This window comes from Copadichromis virginalis, linkage group LG1 (genome assembly GCF_057382275.1).
Source record: "Copadichromis virginalis isolate Kocher_CV1m ecotype Utaka linkage group LG1, C_Virginalis_male_GT1.1, whole genome shotgun sequence".
NCBI classification, from domain to species: Eukaryota; Metazoa; Chordata; class Actinopteri; order Cichliformes; family Cichlidae; genus Copadichromis; species Copadichromis virginalis.
Window position 1 is genome coordinate 32,436,779 of NC_140618.1, and position 21,430 is coordinate 32,458,208.

At 37.3% G+C, this 21,430-nt stretch overlaps 1 protein-coding gene across 1 annotated transcript in view; it reads right to left on the bottom strand.

Annotated features, from left to right (window-relative positions):
* Positions 1–21,430, bottom strand: part of luzp2 (leucine zipper protein 2) — a 159,828-nt gene that overhangs the window by 61,189 nt on the left and 77,209 nt on the right. Inside the window, exons 2-5 of the mRNA XM_085460096.1 lie at positions 14,825–14,942; positions 10,410–10,480; positions 6,852–6,933; positions 3,653–3,715 (exon numbers count right to left, since the gene is read on the bottom strand). Coding sequence (XP_085316222.1) covers positions 3,653–3,715; positions 6,852–6,933; positions 10,410–10,480; positions 14,825–14,942 — 334 coding nt within the window. The remainder of the gene's footprint in view (positions 1–3,652; positions 3,716–6,851; positions 6,934–10,409; positions 10,481–14,824; positions 14,943–21,430) is intronic.

A 21,430-nucleotide genomic window follows, 5' to 3' on the forward strand; every position in this document is an offset into this window, starting at 1 on the left:
TTTGGTGTATATCACAGATGTTATAGAAGTCCGCAGATCTCTGTAGCATACACATGGCCCATTCCATATGTGACTATGAAAGTTATTAACCTTCTTGACTATTTTCCAAGAAATGTAAATCAGAAATACAACATTAAAACCTAAAAACGCCAACAATGAAGCACTCTGTGAAATGGAAATGGAGGGCCTAGAAAACAATCATGTCATCTGTTCTGCTGCTCTTTGCCTCGTTCAGCTGATTGCAGTGAAAATCTGAGTAAATAACTGGTGTGAAGAAGCATTTCTCTGGAAATTCTACCACAAAGTGCAGTTAAATTCTCAAACTCTTATTCACGTCCTACATTTGGCAAAGCTTTTTGCCAGCTCTTTGGTGTGTACAATGTATGCAGATAGTAATGCGATATAGCAGTAGTCAGGGATTAAAATGCGTAAAGCCTTTAAATTACACATAAACTGCAATGATCGTGACCAGCATTTGTTAAGTCATGGTTCTTTGTCTGTGTGCTTTTATTGTACTCCCAAATCAAGATGTTGTTTAAGAGCAAAAGCATTTGTAATTGTTCATTACAAAGTCAAATCATGGCCGTCTTTATGGGTTATTTACCAGGTTAAACTGATCTGCTGACACGTGGAAGCTCTTGCTGTGAAAATCACTTGATTGATTATAGAAGTGCTTCTAAATTTATCTCTGATTACCCCCAAGAGAGTTAAGGAGGCTAAAAAAGTAGCATTTAACAGTAGCCCAAGGCAGCGTTATTTTTATACCTTACTATAATGACTGTACCATACTGACAATTCAGGAGGGTTGAAATGTGCTTAATGACCCAGTCACACTTGTTTCTGCACATCAGTGGGCTGGGCAGAGATTGTGTTAGGGTCGCAGTGGCAGACTAGTACAGTCTGAAGTGCTTCCCTCATTAGCCACAAAAAGGGAAAAAGTGCACATCTGTCTTTGACTCACTCATCTTCCACTCATAAAAATCTAAAAACTCCCAAACATAGTTTTTTTAATGTAATAATTTCTCTAACAATAATAAGAAGAATAATCACCACTGTGAAAGTCTAAATGTCCTGCATGTGTGTGTACTACAGTACACCATTGCAATATACAATGCATCTGGAAAGTATTCATGGCATGTCGCTTGTTCCATATTTTGCCATGTGATGTTTTTCCAAAATGGATTAAATTTCCCACCACAAAATTCCAAAGACAATACCCTGTAAGTGAAACAAAAACACCTTGACAAAAAAACAAAATTATAACAGTCTTATACCTATAAGAGAATAACTTTAAGTATTCACAGCCTTTGCTCAATACTTTCTTGAAGCTCTTTTGGCAGCCATTACAGTCCATGTTTTTTTGAGTTTGGTGCACCAATTTTTGGGCAGTTGTGATAAAATCACAGAACAACGCCATTTCTCAGTGGTCCTTTGTTTCTAAATGTACTCAGTAGGTGATAAAGTTAATTTTACAAAGAATAATGGTGCATCAGAGTATCCAAGTACATTTACTCCAGTATAGATCTGTGGAACTGTGTGAAATATCGTAAACTGGTAAAATTAGATATTAGGTCACTTGTGAATTGTGAAAAAAAAAAACATTGCTCCATGATGTTAGAGGTCAAAAATTCCACAGAGAACAATTAAAGGCAATCGGTACGGGTTTACACACAATTTAAGATCAACCTCTACTATCTCTATAAAATTGCACACTGTGAAGACGCAGCAATTTTAGTACCACTAGGGAGGTCAAGGGCAAGATAACGTGAAAGGTTCTTCTTAAAACAGATTGATCTCAGTAAACTGATATGATTATGTGACTGTTTGATTCTTCATCTGAAGCACTTGATCATGTTACTGAAGCAAAGCTCAGTAAAAATGATCTCAAATTAATTTGAACATCTGGCAAAAATCACTTTCCTCAGTGCAATAGTGAGCAATATGGTGGTATAATTTCCAGTATCTCTTGATCATTTCCCATGATCCTATGATGTATTTAAATAGCTTTCTTGCCGTTCAAAAGCACTTCGTGGCTTTGTGATCATAGGCAGCAAACTAAGAGTTGCCTATGTAATCTGTCCAACTATTAAAAGAAACTCTTATTTGCTCTAAAACATATTTTTTCATACACATATGCTCATGTTTAGTAGTTTATTAGCTAATTTATTATTATTATTAGTAGTAGTAGTATAAACTAGTATAAACTATAGTAAGTAAAAATTACTTGATGAGTAAATCAATCCCGTAGCCGATTCTTTCTAATTTGCATTTGAAAATATTGCAGTCAAATCTGCAATATAAGAGAATTCAGAATCCATACAAAATTGGTATAATATCCCATTGTCACAACGCTATAAAGCTATAAAACACAGTAAAATCAGTTAAGTGGATGGTAGGATCCAATTTCATTTTATTTGTCACAGCAAAGTCTACAGATGTTTCATTTTTCTTTCATGTCACATTGCTGATAAGCAAAAAACAAAATATTAGAACTGTCTAGGGGTCTAAACACCCCTAAAGGCAGCTTTTACTGATGTTGCCATGTTGTTCTGATTCTTTCTATTGGAATATATTATTTGATTGTTTTTTTATTCATATAGAAAACAAACCAAATTGCAGATATCGTAGAGTCATATATTTTCAGTACGGCTAAAATGGTATTTGCAAGCTGAACCTTTTTTTAAGCTGTCTAAGGCATCAGCAGTAAGTGTTAGATGTTGTGTCAGAGCCTCAGAATCAAAGAGAAAGAACTTCTTTTTAGAGGCACTACTTTGCACAGATGTTGAACAACCCTGCAGAGAGAAATCCATCACAGAAGTTGCAGAGGAAGAGAGCCCAGATTCTCAAAGAGTGGAAGACATGGCAATCATGATTGCAAACATGATCAAAAACATTTATTTTATAAAACTGTATTTCAAAGTACTCGTTGAAATGAAAATGTTTACCCCAGTGCCAGTGTTTGTCCACCTTTGAGACAAACACGCTTTCCTCTGAGTCCCTGGGGATAATCTAATGGCTTTTGGCAAACACAGATAATCAAGAAAATCAAGATCCCACCTTTCTGTCTGTGTTTGATTAAAACACCGACAGAAAGGTGGGATCTTGATCATTTAATTAGAAAACATTCAAGTTACCTACAGATGTGTAAGAAAATAAAGGACAATCTTAATTGCGCACCCCTGTGGTGAGCCACTGTGGGAGAAAATTTGCTGGGATGATCTCATTTTCCCTCCAATAGAGAACTTTTATATTGTTATGAGTGACCATAGTCAGCCAGGGTAAGTATTTATATCTTGAGAGTTGTCTACAAGGGTAACTGAATGGTTTGGCAAGGAAGAAAATTATGTAAAACAATAATGTAATTATGTAAACCATGGTCAAAGCAATCACAGGCACTTAGCAGGAGATTTTTAATTCGACATTGCGAACGATAGCACTGTCAAGCCTCACTAATTTGAGATTTAAAATGGAAAAATAATATACACCAACAGTGATATCATTATATTTGTTTAAATGCTACATTTTATAGCATTTTTATAGATAACTGTGTAGAGACAATGCAATTTTTCCCTTATATTTTTTTCTGTCTGTATATACCTTATGAATGTGTAGTGTGATCTATTCAGCTTTAGATAATATTTTGATGACTCACCTCTTGCTGTAAATCCTTGATGATTTTGGTTTTTTTCTCCATCTCCACTTTAAGAAATTTAATCTGAAAACAGGGAAGACAAAAAAAAAGATAAAAAGATGATCACATAGAAAGTCCAGCTGTATGCATGTGTGCTTTTTTCCATCAGTGAACATATTTAATGACCGTTATGGATGATGAGTTTGCCTAGTGTATGTGTAATTAATTTCATTCAACAGATGCAATTCTGTATGTGAATAAAAGCCAAAGCCTATTTGTTCCTACTGACAACATCCTATAAATCTTGAAAAATAGGTCTCATATGCTTCATTTCGAATGAAATACAAAAAAAATAAATGTATTTTCTACATTTTTTAAAATCAAATAAATGCAAGCCAACGTTTTTTTTCCACTTTCTACCAAGACATCCTGGGGAACTGTAAACTAGACCACAGCAGGTGACTCACATCTCCAACCTGACCATGATAACATCAATATTCAATCATTGTCACTGTCCCTGAGAAGACTTAGAAAAAAGACATACATACACAGAACAGAGAAGGAAAGAACATTCTGGTTGACTAATTATGCCTCTGAATAAAATTATTTTTCACACGTCATCCATGCTTCTATGCAACAGCACACTGACTGTTTCTGAATATTCCAGTGCGAGCATTAAAAAATCGACTTAGCCTCCAGTTAAACTATATGTAAAGTCAACATAAACATCGTACCTTACCATAAACTGATGCAATTAGATATAAAATGACAGTAGCAGAGGGGCGCTATAAGTTAGTAGTTACATTTAAAATCACAAGCTTTTTAGTCAACCACAAAGGCCTGAAGACCTTTAAACTTTGACAAAAAAAAACATATTACATTCTTCTTGTGCCTTGCAGAATTAGGCATAACAAGTGATCATCAAGAGCTTGGTATGTCTTTCATTTTTCAGTTAAAATTAGAGTGTGCCTGTGGCATGTGTGTTTGTGTGTGTGGTTGTACGGACTTGTAGCCATACAGAGGTTGAAAAACCAACCAGCAAACTGCTGCCATGGGCTACTATATATCTAAGCGAATGAATTCAGTGTGTAAGATAGGTTACGGTTTTGTCTTTGAGTTTTCAACTCTAAAGAAAAAGGTTTTAGCAAAATGCGTCCTTGAAAGAGGTCATCAACATAGTCCTGAGGACAAAGACGAAAAGATTCATGGGTCTGGTGCCCTCATGTCAGGTACATACCCTGGGGAACAGTAAAATAAGCCTCACCAGTTGACTCACATCCCCTAACAGGGCATGATAACATCAAGGTTCATGTCTGAGGCTTGCAGTCACCACCAATGCCCCCAGGAATGGTTAAAAAAAGTTTAAAAAAAAGAAAAGAAAAACAACTTCTACAGTGCTTAGGTATTAGGATAAGGGAGTACAAGTCGGTTATATTTCTATCTATCTATCTATCTATCTATCTATCTATCTATCTATCTATCTATCTATCTATCTATCTATCTATAAATACATATATACATACATATATACATATGAAATAGTATTTCAAATGTAACCAAATATTAATAACAATAATAACAATTAATAATAATTAGTCATTGTAATATTTGTAGCTAAAATATTTCATAAGATATATCTGATATCTCTCTGCTTATGGAAAAATACTGTCTGATGTTGAGATTGGCTTGAATGTAATTACCCATATCTGTCAACAAATATTTAGCAACTTTGTAATGTGTGTTTTTTTGTGATTTTGCAAGGTATATGCTTCTCCTTATGCTTTTATTTTTCACTAGGAACTTTTAGAAGCCATGTTTTCTACTAGAAATGAAATAGATTATTTCATTGTTTTGTTGAACATGTGTAGCTTTTACATCCTGCTGAGGTGCTATTTTGAATCTTAAATCTTAGAAAGTGGGATACATATCATTTTTCAGAATGTAAATGTCAAACCACAAAAACTAGAAACTGGGATTTGTCACCAGGCAAAGGAAAATGGCACACACGTCATTGGAAATGTTACTGTACTTTTGTTTATCTCGCTGAGAGTCCATGATTTGATTGTCGATTGTAATGTCACGGTGCCCATTAAACGCTGTGACTGTGCATAAGAAGCCTGCACTGTTACAGGCCAGATTTTCATTAGCATATATTGAAAGTCCTAGAAGCATTCCAGTACTGTAGCTGTCAGTGCAGCTAGACAGGATTTATGCTGATTTGTTGATAAGGAGTAAGTGGAGGAACAAGAGAGGGTTTCTCAGAACAGTATGAGAGTAGAAATGTGGGCCAATACAGTGTATTAATGCAGCATCACTGCCGATGCCAAAATACATTTTTTAATCTGAATTCTACAAAAAGCCTCTCAGAGCAAGCACATTAAAATGAGTACTTATACTCATCATGATGAAGAAATTAAAGTTTGTCTTAAATTAAGGCTGCTTTCAACCTTACCTGATACCAAATGCAGTAAAGCTGCTGAAACTAAATATAGAATTCTCCACTGTGTAATAATTTAAAGGTGTAAATACTCATTGCTTCTCATATTGTTTGGTAGCAAAGAAACATTATTTGAACTCCTTAGAGGTGCATTTCTTTTAATTGGTCCAGTAATTAAAATATTGTGATTTTATTAAAACTGGAGTTAACAGAAATGATGTTTTCCACTGACACCAAAAACCTCTTTATCATTAAAATGTAATTAATTTTCACATATCTTGTAACACATGTTGCATGCTTCCATGGTTTGCATGTATATTTTAAATAATCACAAAATTAAACATGCTTTTGTTGTGTTTTGAACTAAAATAGGCATATTTTGCATCTTCTGTAACATTGGCAATTAAAGCAGAGTATCATCTGCATATGTTGTTATCTAACATGATGCTGAAAATGATTTGTTTATTTAGTAATTAACAGAAAACCAATCACTTCCAATTTAGATAATCAGCTGACGATAATAATTTTAGACCTTGGCTTACTTATTTTTTTAAATGATAAAATAGTAAACTCGCCACCTTTGGACTCTGGACTTCTGTTCAAACAAAATAATAGCTGACACAAAGCTTTTGTTCACTCTGAAAGTTTCAATTATATGGTGAAGGATAGAGGCGGGAGCTTGCTGCTGGGTAATGAGTGTGGATCAGTGAAGGCCCCGTGTGACAGGTGACAATGCTGGTTAGACAAGACCGGATGTTGATGGTCAGGTCAGCTCTGTCTTACCGTGGCCTGCTGCTTCTCCGCTTTCTCATTTGCCTCATCCAGCTGCTTCTGCAAGGCTGCCTGGAGGGACTTCATCTCCTCTCTGTCAAGTGAAAGGGAAGTGAGAAACACTCTGTTAGTACTTCCTCTTCACATTTTCAGATGTCTTGACTGCTCTACCACAGAATGGCCTTCTTAGATATATCACTCTTAAAAGCAATTTTTTTGGACAGAAGTAAATTTTACTAATGTCTTTGTCACCAGCTTACATCTGCTGTCATCTGTGATCAGTTGGATGATTTTTATTATGAATCTATGAGCAGGATATGAACAAATTCATTAATTTGAATCAAAAGGAAATATTTTGTTTACAAACATATTTTTAAAAGATAAAAACATAATTAGCTTAATTTGTGAATGGATGATGCAATAATGGGCCATGTAACTGCAATTAGGGTGGAAACGATGTTGGCATTTGTTAACCGGTTCACACTTTGGTTCATAGCAGCCACACATCTTTCTTCGATCCTAAACAATTTCACATGTATTATCATTTAATGATTTTGTTTGAATTTAAAAGGCCTGACTACAGTCAATTTAATTTTCTGTGTATATGATCTATAAATGTAGAGTTTAGCAAACACTCCCATGAAGCCAACAGCAAGAGATGGCTGTTAGGTTCAAGGAGAAAGACGAGATACAAGAAGACCAAGTTTGCTGCAATGCACTGCACTGCTATATTGCTTCTTGCAGTGTATTAAAATTCCCTGAATTTTGATATGGTTCATGTGGTGTGATGACTAATGCAGAATGAATTATGTGTTTAACATAAATTAAAATTTTTATGCATTCGACTGTAATTTGTAATTCAGTATAGTTTGGTGCTCCTGAGCACAGATAACAGGGAATTATAAATCAAGGAGGCAGGGGATGTGGGTCAGTGGCACCAAAAACGCTTGTATCACATCACAAGGTAGCCCAGTTAAAATTATAAGTAACAGCCTATTTACTGTTTCCAAGCATGGCTGAAGTATATGACGTATGTCACAGTCACCCAGTAGTGTAGTTAGGGGACATTATCTTTCAAGGCAGTACAGCAACACTCAGAGTGGAAAGGATGTCACTGCTCAGCAGTCATATACTGTTATACTTTATATGCCAGTGGTCTTGTCTCTTGGCATAAGTTCAACCTAAAAAACATTTTTCTTCACAGTGACCAACCAACCACCCCTGCTTTGGTTTTCCATTTATATTCACATCTCCTGCTTCCAATACTTGGAAGAGTTTGTACATAATATATCAAAACTGTCTAAACTGCCAAAAGAGAGACAGTCAATGTGACACAGGCTTGAAGAGTCTGTAATAAGTAAATACAAAAAGGGATGAAAGTAAGTTAAGCTATTTTAATTGCTATTTAAAAACTGTTACATTTTTTCCAATAACCTTTTTTTTTGCATTGCTCTTTGGATCAAAATTATTTTCAGGAGCCAATCAAATTTCTGTTAAGACTTGACAAAAGTAAATGACCTGCAATGAATCACCTGTCTGCACTCACGATAATGGAGCCAGCTGGTAATCACACTTGGCAGACACTGGAACTCTAAAGGTGGATTAATAACACATTGAAAAAGTTGTGGCTCACAAATGCTAGGTAGGCAACACTGAGCCAAGCTACTGCTTTATAGTTTTTAACTTGATGACATGTGAGAGCTGCCATGGACTTCTGATAGGCTATTGATTGGCTATCCAGATACTACACACACACACAGCTGGACTTCAGTCAGGCTGACATTTCAGGGAGGATGAAGGCCATGAATGACTCCAAATCATTAGCAGTCTCATTACACACAACATTAATCAGACAGTCCTAACTGGTAAAGCACTTAAGCTAAACACTTTTTCAGCTCACTAAAAAAAAAGGTCTAAATCACAGATGCTTGCTTTTTCGCAAAATGAAAACAGGCATATCAATTTTAAATACACAAGACAGGTTTGCGATGGAATTATGAATTATCTACCTGCTCCTGTGTGTACTGGAGACACACTGGCCAACACCTGAAAAGTACCATCCTCAATAACAATGAGCAAGTCATTACTTATCATTATTTATATCCATTAGATACCTGATGGACATGATGTGATTATGCAGACACCATTTTTTAAATCTTCATATGACAATACAAGCAGTGTTTTGTTCAAATGAGAGAATTCTGTTTTTCTTATCAATTATATTCACCAGTAAATATTATGCAGTGTGTAAAGACACTGCAAAACTTAACGTGAAAGAATCGCATCACCAAAAGACTCTACAGGTCTATGCAACAACCACCAGTTTGCATTCCTCTCGCCTCTTGGACCACTATGTGATTGAAGTGTTTTTTGATTTCAGACAGTTCGGTGGACTGAATATTGTACAACTAGCTGTTGGAATGCATTTGAATTTCCCAGGGCTTATCGTCATTGCTGCTGTTGCTGTTGGTTTCTATCATCAGCTCATGTAGAAGTCATCCAAATAACTGGGTGTGAATTAATGGTTCTACACCATCCACTGCGCATCAAACTGGACACACCTGAGCTCAGAAGCCACAAGGACAGATACAGAAACTCTTTACCAATTAATACCAGATATTCGTATATATTCATTTTAGATTTAAGACCCTGACTGTATGATATTTAGATTTATTTATTTATTTTTACCCTGGTGTGTTATCTATTTAATCGAGCTCCTTGTCTAATATATATTTTTTTCTTTTCCAAGCTATTTTGTTCTGTGGTGTTGTGTTTATTGAGCTATGTTGTTTTTCATGTGCTGGCAGCTGAAACACAGCAATTTCACAAGCTTTGGGATAAATAAAGTATTTCTTATTCTTAATGTTATTACTCTTATTTCAGCAGAGAAAATGTGCTGGCATGTCATGTTGGCATGGCGGGTGGCTCAGATGATTACTATACTTATAAGCTTTTGTGGGTGCTGTTGCTAAGGAAGAGCAACTAGTCACACAAACAAATCCAAATGAAAGCTATTTAAACTCTTTGTGGTTGAAATTCATGAACAAAACAAATCTCAGTTGTTGAAGTTCACTCCAAGTCCAGGATTGAAAAGCAAATTGGTTGTCAGTTTTCTCAGAACTGTAAAGTTTGGTTTGCACAACTACATGTAACAGAATCTGAGGATGTCACTAGATGATTAAGACTGAAACGTGGTGTAATCGTGGATATGCTTTTGCAGCAAGAACATTAGGAATGTATCTGTGAGCTATGAATAACCAATGGATCCTTACCACCCTTTTTATCTTATATCTTCATCAAAAGCTTCTCCTATATTTTCAAATACACTTGAAAACAAATAAAAATAAATAATAAACAAGAACCTGTTATTATCTTGTTAATCTGAATACCAGCTCAATACAAGACATTCACGAGAGGTTCTCAACCACAGCATAACAGGAGACAGCGCATGATTTTATTTATCATTATGCATTTTTTACTGATGGTTACCTAATTTTTGATGGCAGTTTAGTGAACTGCACAGCACTGTTGGTAGCTCATGTCTAAGTCATGCATGATGCCCCACTTTACCTCTGTTTGTGGCTCAGCTCCAAAATCCTCTGCACATCTTTCTTGGCTACTGTGTCATCATTTTTCAGCGACTGAAAGAGAACAGAGACACTGTGTTTTTCCAGGAACGGCACAATTTGTTGTTGTACATAAAAAACTTCTGAAGGAAAATTACTTCATATCACCATCAACAGAAAATGGAAACAAATATACAGTATAAAAAAGCACGTGTAAGCATTTACTGTATGCGTTTACTGTTTGCTGTGACATTACACATTACAGAATCTTATCAGGTTTTCTGAGGTGTCTGTTAGAAAACGATGCAGCAGATGTAAAATGTTCAGACACCCCTATCCCTCCTCCCAAATTATATGGCTTTCAACAGTCTGCTGATGAATGTCCTAATGAGGGTACATGCAGAAGCACAGATTGGGTTCTACTGGTGCCTCAGCACCTGCCTGATGGGTAATTATGAATTAGTCAGGTCTCTGATTGCCCTACAAGCCCTCCAAGATATTTTTATTTGTTATGAACAGAACAGAAATGTACAGACTTGTAAGAAAATGTGGACTCCAAGGGAGAGATAGTTTATCTTTGCTTGTGCTTGAAGGTGAAATCTATGGCAATTAACGCTACATTTCCATAATGCCTGAAACAAGCTCCTCCCCAGCGCCCGACTCCCATTTCATGTTAATCTATGAAGAGAAATAAAGAAAAAAAAAGAGGGAACAGCATCTGCTTACAAGAGGCAATGTATCTGCACTCAAGTAAATAAACTAATGGTGTAATAAAGCTGCACATTTAGTATATCTGAGTGGCATTTCAGTCATTTGTATGATTTGTCAAAGAGTCACGAGCTGAATGGACAGATTTAAATTCTTCAAATTTGGTTTGTTTTCTATTTATTTTGACTTCATGTTTTGTTGTATTCAAAATCAAATGGCAACATGTGTTTGTTTTATTGTAATTATATAATAACAAACACTCATCAGCTACTTAGATACACCTGATGAACTGCTTGTTAAAGGTACTTTAAAGGCATGCAGACATGTTCAGGATGACCTGCTTAAATTCAAACTGAGTGTCAGTGAATGTGGCATTGCTATTAAATCCACATGGGTTGGTCTGAGTATCCAAAGCTGGTGATCTACTGGAATTTTCCACAGAACCAACTCTAGGGTTTACAGCAAATCGTCCAAAAAAGAGCAAATATCCAGTTAGCGGCAGTTATCTGGATGAAAATGTTTTGTTGATGCCAGAAGTCAGAGGAGAATGGCCACTTCTTTAAGCTGATAGTTTGATAGATAAATGAAATAACCTTATTATAGGCAATTTATAAAGAAGCGATATCTCACAACAACTGAAAACATCATAAAATAAATATTACAAAGCTCTATGGACCTGTCATGGAAGCCATGTATTTACAGTATGGTTTCACAGGTATGTGCCAATATTTAATAAAAGATACAGCACAGTAACACTGTTTTTAACTGTTTGAATTCTATGTCTAATACCGATCTCTCTCGGGTGGATTGCTTTAAAGCAAATGGGCTACAGCAGACACCACATCGGGTACCACTCCTGCCAGCTGCGAACAGGGACCCAAAACTGAACAATGGAAGAAAAATGGAAAAATGTTGCTTTTTCTGAGAAATCTAGATTTCTGCTGCAACATTCCAGCATGAAAACATGGCTCCATCCAACCACCCATGCTGCTGCTAGTGGTTTAATGGGGTTTCTTTGCACACTTTGGGCGTTTGAGCATCGTTTCACACTACAAACCACATGAGCATTGTTGTTGACCATGTCCATCCCTTACTGACTACAGTGTTCCCATTTTCTGATGGCTGCTTCTAGCAGATTAACACAGCATGTCACAAAGCTCAAATCATCTCAAACTGGCTTCTTTCACATGATCAGTTTACTGTACTGACATGGGCTCCACAGGCACCAGATCTCAGTCCAATAGAGGACACTTTGAACAGGAAATTTGCATCATGGACGAGGAATGTTTCCAGCACCTTGTTGAATCGATGCCACAGAGAATTAAGACAGTTCTGAAGGCAAAAGAGAGACTGGCCGTAACACATGAAGTGGCTGGTGAGTATATGCAGTGCCTTTCTAATTTCCTAGTTTTCTGTGTTTATTTTTTACAGTTTTGTCAGACTTGGAGTTTCAGGTCATTAAAATGATTTTAATATTAGACAGCAATAGCCCATGTAGTCACAAAATGCTGTTTTTTAAATGATAAATGGTCAGTCGACCAAAATTACTCCAAGAGCACATTGATGACTCAGGTCCCGTAAGAGCAACCATTCTAAAAAATGTTTTTATTTGTGGAGAAAAAGAATAGTTAGTATTCAGTAATCGACTCTATAACACAAACAACAATAAAAATCACTGAAAGACGTTAGTGTGGCAGCTACAAAATGGGCTTACATTGCGTTAAATGTGCAAATCCTCTCAAGTTATGTGGTCACGACATTAAGTTTAAACAACAAAGCAGCTACTTAAAGCCCACAGTTAACTGCTTCTTAACGTCCCTGGAGCTGCAGCAAAGACTAAAGTCCCAATCACAATAGGTTTAATTATTAGGGTTACCGAAATGCACCTAGAGAGCAGCTCATTATGTTTCAAAACACTTCACATGGGCCATCATTTCTTTCCAGAAACATTAAATGTTTTATCTTGTTGACTTGATCTCTTTTAAATGTTGATGATGTTTTCCCCCTTGAAGAATAGATTTCTTCCACTACACAGAAATTGGAATCCAACACAACCTCTGCCCTGCCCAGCACGCTGGCACAGGGCCCACGGCGAAGATTGATGCCAAACTAGCTAGCCTGGAGTGAGTAGACATCAAAGCCTGCCCCAGGGAATAGTTGTAGACAGACTACATGAGCTTTTTCCAGACACATGGGACATCTCTTGCAAACACACACCACTGATGGAAAACTGGCCATATAATTCGTTTGATTATTGATTTTCTGACTATTCCAGTAGACAACAAATTGGCCTAAAGCGGCAAAACGCTGCTGCACAGACGAAGTATCACTCAGACAGCAACTTTATAAGTGCTGGATAGAAAAAGATGGGCATCTGGCTCCCATGACCTAAGCATCCAAGTGGGAGGCATGTTTTGTTGGACTGCATATCCTGATGCGACTGAAAAATACCAAGTGATTAAAATATCTGAATTTATAACTGACTTTTTTCTTGTTACTGCCAGAAGCCATAATGAAGTTGACCTAAACTGACTGGTAAGAAGTGCTTTACAGCATCCAGCACTGTGGTAATTGTGTTCTCACAGCATTATAACATCTACTGTCCAGGATAATAAGGTACGTGAAATGTTCAAGACTGTTATTTGGCAGGACCAACTGATACCCGTCTTTGCGACAAACCAAATAATCCTCATAGTCACTCAAAGTTGTCTTATGAGCTAATTTAAAAAAAGAAACTTTCTTACTTCATGCAAACCACCCTCACTGCAGGAGGTGTGATATATATTTCCCAACCTTGTTTTCAAGCCAAAATTTAATTAGGGCAAGCATCCTCTAAACTTTACACACACACACACACACACACACACACACACACACACACACACACACACACACACACACACACACACACACACACACACACACACACATCTCTATCTAGATAAATAGATAGATAGATTTTAATTAGTTGTCAGACCAATTTATTGCCTGTAAATGAGTGAGCAGTTTTACCATATTGTGTAGCTTTTAGTCTTTACTGGATAGGTAGAAGTGAGTTCTCACAACTACAAAGCATAGGTCAAAGTTTCATATTTAAGTTGTGACAACATGTAAGAAATTTGAATCCTTTTGTTCTTTGCTACTATAAATTGAAGTAGCCTGTGGATTTTTTCCTGTATGAACATCTGATCGAACATTTAACCTACACAGTGTCACTGCAGTGATATCAACGCTAATAAAAAAAATTACTGTACTTAAAGTTTTAGTAAATGTAATTTGAGGAGATTATCAGTGACAGCTAAAGGTCCTGAGAAGAGAATGGGACCATGCTGAATCCATCCTTATGTTGAAATTTCCCGATAATGTTGGATTTCTGGTCGTCTACTTCTAAGCCCTGGATTTTTATTCATGCCAAAAAATGACTTACCCAGTCTGCGCTCTACATTTACATTGTTCAGCAGCTGTAGAAACACTAACAAATCACGTATGTAACAATGGGTGGGCTTGTTGAACTTAAAAACATTTTTACCTTAATATTTAACAACAGGTTTACTGCAAATTCACTAAAAATGTGTGCAAGGACTCATGAATCCAGCCTTCAAACGGCTGAAAACAGGGATTAGAAAATGACTGAACCCGCGGAGCAAAATTCACAGCCGAATAAACTTTCAAACATTGCAAAGAAAAAAAGAGAAACAGTAAAAGTTCAACCTGAAGGTTGCCTTTTATGCTGTCCAGTTCCTTTGAAGTCTTGGAGAGCTGGTGCAGAATGCTGCTTCGTTCAGTGAAGACTTCCTTTAGCTTCTTTTCCAGCCCATCGTAACTTTGTCTGTTGAGAGAATGAAGGAATGAAATTTCACTATTAAGTGTTTGCCACTAGCTAAAAAAATCCACTCTTTATTGGCACCCTTAGGAGAACGAGGTGTTTCAACCAGATTAAGAGCACCATCGTTAAAGCTAAAGGGTAGAGCAAAAAGAGAGAAACCTAATATCTACTCGGCACAGTCTACGACAGAAAGATGAGGGAAAAAATCTATTCCTTTCAATCAACCAATTTAGTGAAGGCTCATTTTACAGAGATAGGTCTTTTGACCAGAGGTATAACCTTGCATTTCCATTTAAATATTCATGTAGTCCAACCAATTATTAAGGAACAAATTCTGCAGGGCACATTTGTCAAATCCTGTGTTTCCCTTTTCCAAACTCTATTGAACGGCAGTGCAGAGGCGTTCTTGTCATTTGTTACTGAGCTTCCAGAGAGGCAAATAATATTTCACAGCATGTTTGCATGAACTATAGCCCTAATAAAGATATTATTTTTCATTCTTAATGACACACTATAATCCCCACTGAGAGATCTACTAAAGATCAGGGCACAAAAAAGTGATTAGGGGGCCATGGTGAGCAGATACAAAATCAGCAATAGCCCAGGACTTGACTAAAATATGATGTGTTATATTTGGCTTTTGGCAGCTAAAGATAACAACATAATTTCCATCTTGCTCCCTTAATTGAGTTAAAAGACTTCCAATTTACTACACGTGCACTTTCACTGTTGGAAAACAATCTAATAACGGAAAATCTATTTTTCATTTAATCTAACATCCTTGTTTACTGACTCAAGGAGACAACTCTTCTGGGAGGTGTTTGAAATTAAGCATATCTGAATGTAGTTACCCTGCAAATAAAATAGCCCAGAGGTTCTAATTTCCCCTAAAGCCTGCAAATTTGATTACTGTGATGACCTCTTGAATTTAATTGGGATGGTTTAAAATAGCCGTCACAAAATAGCCCATCCACCGTACCTCTGGACTTTGGATAGGTGCTGTAAAAAAAAACACACACACAGACACATTATATACACATATATACTTTTAACATGTTTTTTCCACTTTTGTGGAGCAAAATCTCCCAGGGACCCCCTCATAGCCCTAACATCTATTTCTCTTGACTTAGCATTTCTACAGCGTGGGCTGTCTCAAACACTTCTCCATGCGTACCAGTTAGAGTCAAGTTATGCAGCAGTAGCAGCAGTAATGGTTCCTTGGACCCTGAGAGAAATGAGTGATTTGTAATCACATTGACATAATGTGTCACCATAATATTAGAGCTGAGGCTCAAAGATAATGTATGAGGCAGTAATGCGCACAGCATGCTTGATTTATTGGTATTAATGATCCCAATCTGTATATCTGCACTGTTTTTGTGATACAGTACAATTTAAGAATTTCTGACAAATTTTGGGTCAAAGATCAACTTTATTCTAACAACATGAAAAAAATGAAAAAGGAAGAGAGATGGAAAAAAAAAAGTTTGGATGGCATTTTTTTTTCTTGATGCATTTCATGAGATAGGGTTACTAAGAAATAAAACCAAGTTAAATATCTGAACCATCATATGGAGAAGAAAAGAAACAACCCTAACACTGTTAAAAATATATATTTATTTTTTCCATGGCACAACTGAAAAGACCAAAAGAACTTTCTCTGCTCACTTCCTCACATTATCAGAAATGCTGAAGGACAGCACAAGCATATGAACTTAACATAGATATTTGTTGCTAAATACTTGCTGGGTAGCCACAAATCTTCTCACTTGCCCTTCTCTCTTTACATGAATCACTACTACAAAATGTTGCTGACCATTCCCTATTCCTGACTGTCCTAGCATCACTCGACTGCTACAATATTCTGTACCCATGGCTGTGTTTCAACTCGGGCCGTCTTCCAAAAAACCCTCCACAACCCATGTCATAGATCCCAGACGGAGATCACACACAATAACACATAAATCACTAACAGAAAAGCAACACCTGGGAAATAAATAAATAACATGGCATATTGAATCCCACACATGACTTGGTACCATATGGCAATGGCAGGAAATTTATTACAGGTTCAAGCAACAAGAGGAAGATGGGGTGAGCGAGCCCTCCCTGTCTGCCATAATATTCATTACCCAATGGAATAAGATAAGATAAGATAAGATAAGATAAGATAACCTTTATTAGTCCCACACGTGGGAAATTTGTTTTGTCACAGCAGGAAGTGGACAGTGCAAAAGTTATGACGCAAAAATTAGAATACAATAAGAATAAATACAGTACACAGCTGTACAGAATAGAATAAAATAATATACTATATACAGTAGAATAAAATAGAATAAAAATATACAATAAGATAAAAATAGAATACGAATGCTATATACAACTGAGTAAAAATACAACGATGCCAGAAAAGATTATTGCACTTAGTGTTATTGCACATGTGTGGATGTGTGTGTTTGTTCAGTTAAAGTCTTTGTTGTGGAGTCTGACAGCAGTGGGGAGGAAAGACCTGCGAAATCTCTCCGTCCCACACCGTGGGTGCCGCAGTCTCCCACTGAAGGAGCTGCTCAGTGCTGTCACAGTCTCCTGCATGGGGTGGGAGACGTTGTCCAACAGGGATGACAGCTTAGCCGCCATTCTCCTGTCACTCACCACCTCCACTGGGTCCAGAGGGCATCCTAGAACAGAGCTGGCCCTTCGGATCACCCTGTTCAGTCTCTTCCTGTCCCCAGCAGAGATGCTGCCGCCCCAGCAGACCACACCATAAAAGATAGCAGAAGCCACCACAGAGTCATAGAAGGTCTTCAGGAGTGGGCCCTCCACCTCAAACGACCTGAGTCTCCGCAGCAGGTACAGCCTGCTCTGCCCTTTCCTGTAGAGGGCGTCTGAGTTATGAGTCCAGTCCAGTCTGTTGTTCAGATGAACACCAAGGTACCTGTAGCTGTCCACAGCCTCAATGTCCATACCCTGGATGTTCAGTGGTTGCAGTGGAGAATGCTTGTGCCTGCGGAAGTCTACCACCAGCTCCTTGGTTTTACTGGCGTTGATCTGGAGGTAGTTCAGCTGGCACCAGTCCACAAAGTCTTGGGTCAGACCTCTGTACTCCTTGTCGTCCCCATCAGTGATGAGGCCGACTATTGCAGAGTCATCAGAGAACTTCTGCAGGAAGCACTGGGTGGAATTGTGGGAGAAGTCTGCAGTGTAGATGGTGAAGAGGAACGGAGCCAGAACCGTTCCCTGTGGGGCCCCCGTACTGCAGACGACCCTGTCCGACACACAGCCCTGAGTCCTCACATACTGTGGTCGGTCGGTGAGGTAGTCCAAAATCCAGGTAGTGAGGTGATGGTCCACTCCAGAGTTCTCCAGCTTGTCCTTCAGAACCGAGGGAAGAATAGTGTTGAAGGCACTGGAGAAATCAAAGAACATGATTCTCACAGTGCTTCCAGCACTAGACCCTTGGGTAGCTGTGAAATGAATAAGACCCATAATTTGAGGCCCATTGACGCAGAAACATGTATATTACAAGCTACTGAGATGAAGTCTGATTATTTTTCTTCCCAATCTACTATAAACTGCTCATTAGAGAAAACAAATGGTAACAGCTGCATGATTGTACCATGACCTCCCAAGAGTTCAGTGTTCTAGCTGGGTTCTGTGAAACAAAGATCGCCCTTTTTTGCAATTCAGTGACGTTAATGACGATAATGACAACCAGAATGCCTGACAAATGCTTGACAAAAAAAGGCTTATGGTCAGAAATGGCACCACCAAGCACGTGGTCATAAAGCCATGGTGTTTGAGATAATGAAATCTTTCTTCCCAGGCATCTGCAGATTGAAATCAGTATTTGACTGCCTTTATGATACTCATCAAACTCCTGAGATTGCGAGGGAGGCATCTCTTATAGGATCTGATTATTGAGGACAAATATTTCTTTGCCCTTGGAGTCACAGCAGGTCTCTGAGTTATATGAGGCAGACCCTGCAGTATGAAATGGAACTGCAGAGGCTAAGGGAGACAACACTGAACATTAGAGTCAACATCCAAGCAATGGCTCAATAAAGGTATCCAAGGTTGCGTTGTGCACTCATAGAGAGATATAGTACAGGAGCTCATGGTCCACTGTTAATAGGAGATGGACTATGAATATTTTTCATTTTTCAAGTGCCTCAAGTCACGCTTTATAATTGGTTTTCTACTAAGTTGTCTGTTGTGTGTGGAAACAAAACTGTTTCATCCCTTGAGTTAGGTGCCTTTTTATGCTTAAATGATTTACAGAAACATTCCTCTGGATATAAAAGAAAAAAATCAAAGGCTAAGCTGAAAAAGTTAGTGAAAAAGCAGCCAATGTCTAAGGAAAAACTTTGAAAGCCTAAAGCCCGAGACTACTTAAAAACACAGAAATTGTAAAGAAATGTAGTCCTTGTAAGAAAAATATAAATAAATAAAGAATGACTCAAATCTGTACTGTATATAATTAATGAGTAATCTATATCAAGTATTCATAGTGCTAAGATTTGAATGTAATACTGGACAGTATTGCCGGCTATACTGTGTTGTGTGACAAGCATCTGTCCATTGTCGTTACCTTATTTGAACTTATTTTAATATTGTGTATTGCTCAGAAGTGGATGAACTGTGGAATTATAAACAGCTTAAAAGAATTTAAAAGAATTTTTTTCATGTAAAAAAAAATGAGATCAGTAAAACTCAATACAATGATGTAGAGGATATTTTCTACCACTGTCTGGTTAGAGATTAGCAGCATTCATGGAAGATATATGAATAAATACACAAAATATGATAAATAAATAAATTAAAACCTCTGTGTGTAAGCAGGTCTCTCCCTCCCCAACAGGAATTCAGTTATTTATGGAAAATCTGTGAGGGAGTCACTGGTTCAGACAAGGACAAATTAAAGGATCCCTCTGGGCTTAGTGTCTTTGGATGTTTCTTTACTACCAGATGTTTCAACACCCACTCACAGCTGAATTGGGTCTCTGTCAGTCTTTCAGTTCACCTGTCAACTATGCAGATAATTCGATGATCAAAATAAACATCTAGCCAAAAGGTTTCTTAAACTCTGTTTTGCCTTGAAGTTTACTCCCAAATTGCTGCTGGGAAGCCTCATGGTATATTTCTCCCCAGGTATTATTTAGTGTCCCCTGCAACCTGGCCTGTCAATTGATGTGTCAGAGGGATGTGATATAGCACCCAGACAGAAAACATAATTACCCATCAATTGTGACAGCAATCTTGATATGATAAGTTGGCTTATTTGCAAAGGCCTTATTTGTCAGCAAGCCTTCATAATTACTGAATGTGCATGAGTACACTGCAAAAAAATGTTCAATACTTGATTAATTTCTGTGTGGATGAATTAAAAGCACTTTGGAGAAAGACCTAAGTTGCCATGTTTTTCTTTTTCGGTATAGAAAACTAAGATTAGCTAACAGCACTTAGAGGGCTAAATTTGAACAGTATGATATCATAAAAACATAAGGATGTATAAAAACTGTCAGTTTTTACGTCAATGTTTTTACAATACATAACTATCTGATTAAAAAAAACAAAGTCCATATTCATCCGTGACCATTTCTTCCAGTTCTTGGACTAGAAAATAAAACTACACACCAAAAGCAGACAGGTATGCCAGCATGCTAAAACACCATGCTATGCCTCTGACTGCAGGACCAAACATTTAATATTTTACAAGGAAGCCACCACAGAAGCCAATAGCTAGCATAAAAGGAGTTCATTTGCCGTCATGCAGATTATGGGCAGACAGCGGTTTATGTGGTACTACCAATTTCAGGCTGGATTAATTATGCCATTAGAAGGGGGTAAATAAATAGTTTTAATAGCAGGGAGAGCCCAGGGCCTGTCAGCGAATTAATATATTCCTCTAGCAGAGCATGACCACCATCCAACATCTGCAACAAAAGTCAGTCATGTTTACCAGCTGTTGTATAAACAATGCAGACAGCAGGGAATATTAATTGCATGCATGTCAGGGATGCCTGACACTACCATCTTCGTTAACTGTTTAGTTGGGGGATAAAGTGAAACAATTTGTGAGGAAGTCAATTTTTGCTTTGTCAGGAAAGGTCAAAACAATTCAGAGACCTCAATCATCTCAACATTTCAGGACATGAAGATTCTATATGCATTTGACATTTCACTAAACGCAACACAAAAAGTCATAAAAGAACATGTAAACTGAATTAGCACTTAGAGGATTTTACAAAACAGATGAACTGAAATATTTAGGTGTGGGTATAGACCTTTTTAAGAGTTCTCTACAGTTTATTATTATTTACCTGGTATGAAAATCAATGCCGGCCTAGAATTATTTATGTTATCAGGATATCAGTGGCATATAGCTATTACTTAACAATCCCCACTAATATTTGATCATAAACAGCAATAGATGCCTGGATGAACGAATGGTAAGATGATGGATGGCTATATTAGGATATAATATTTAATGC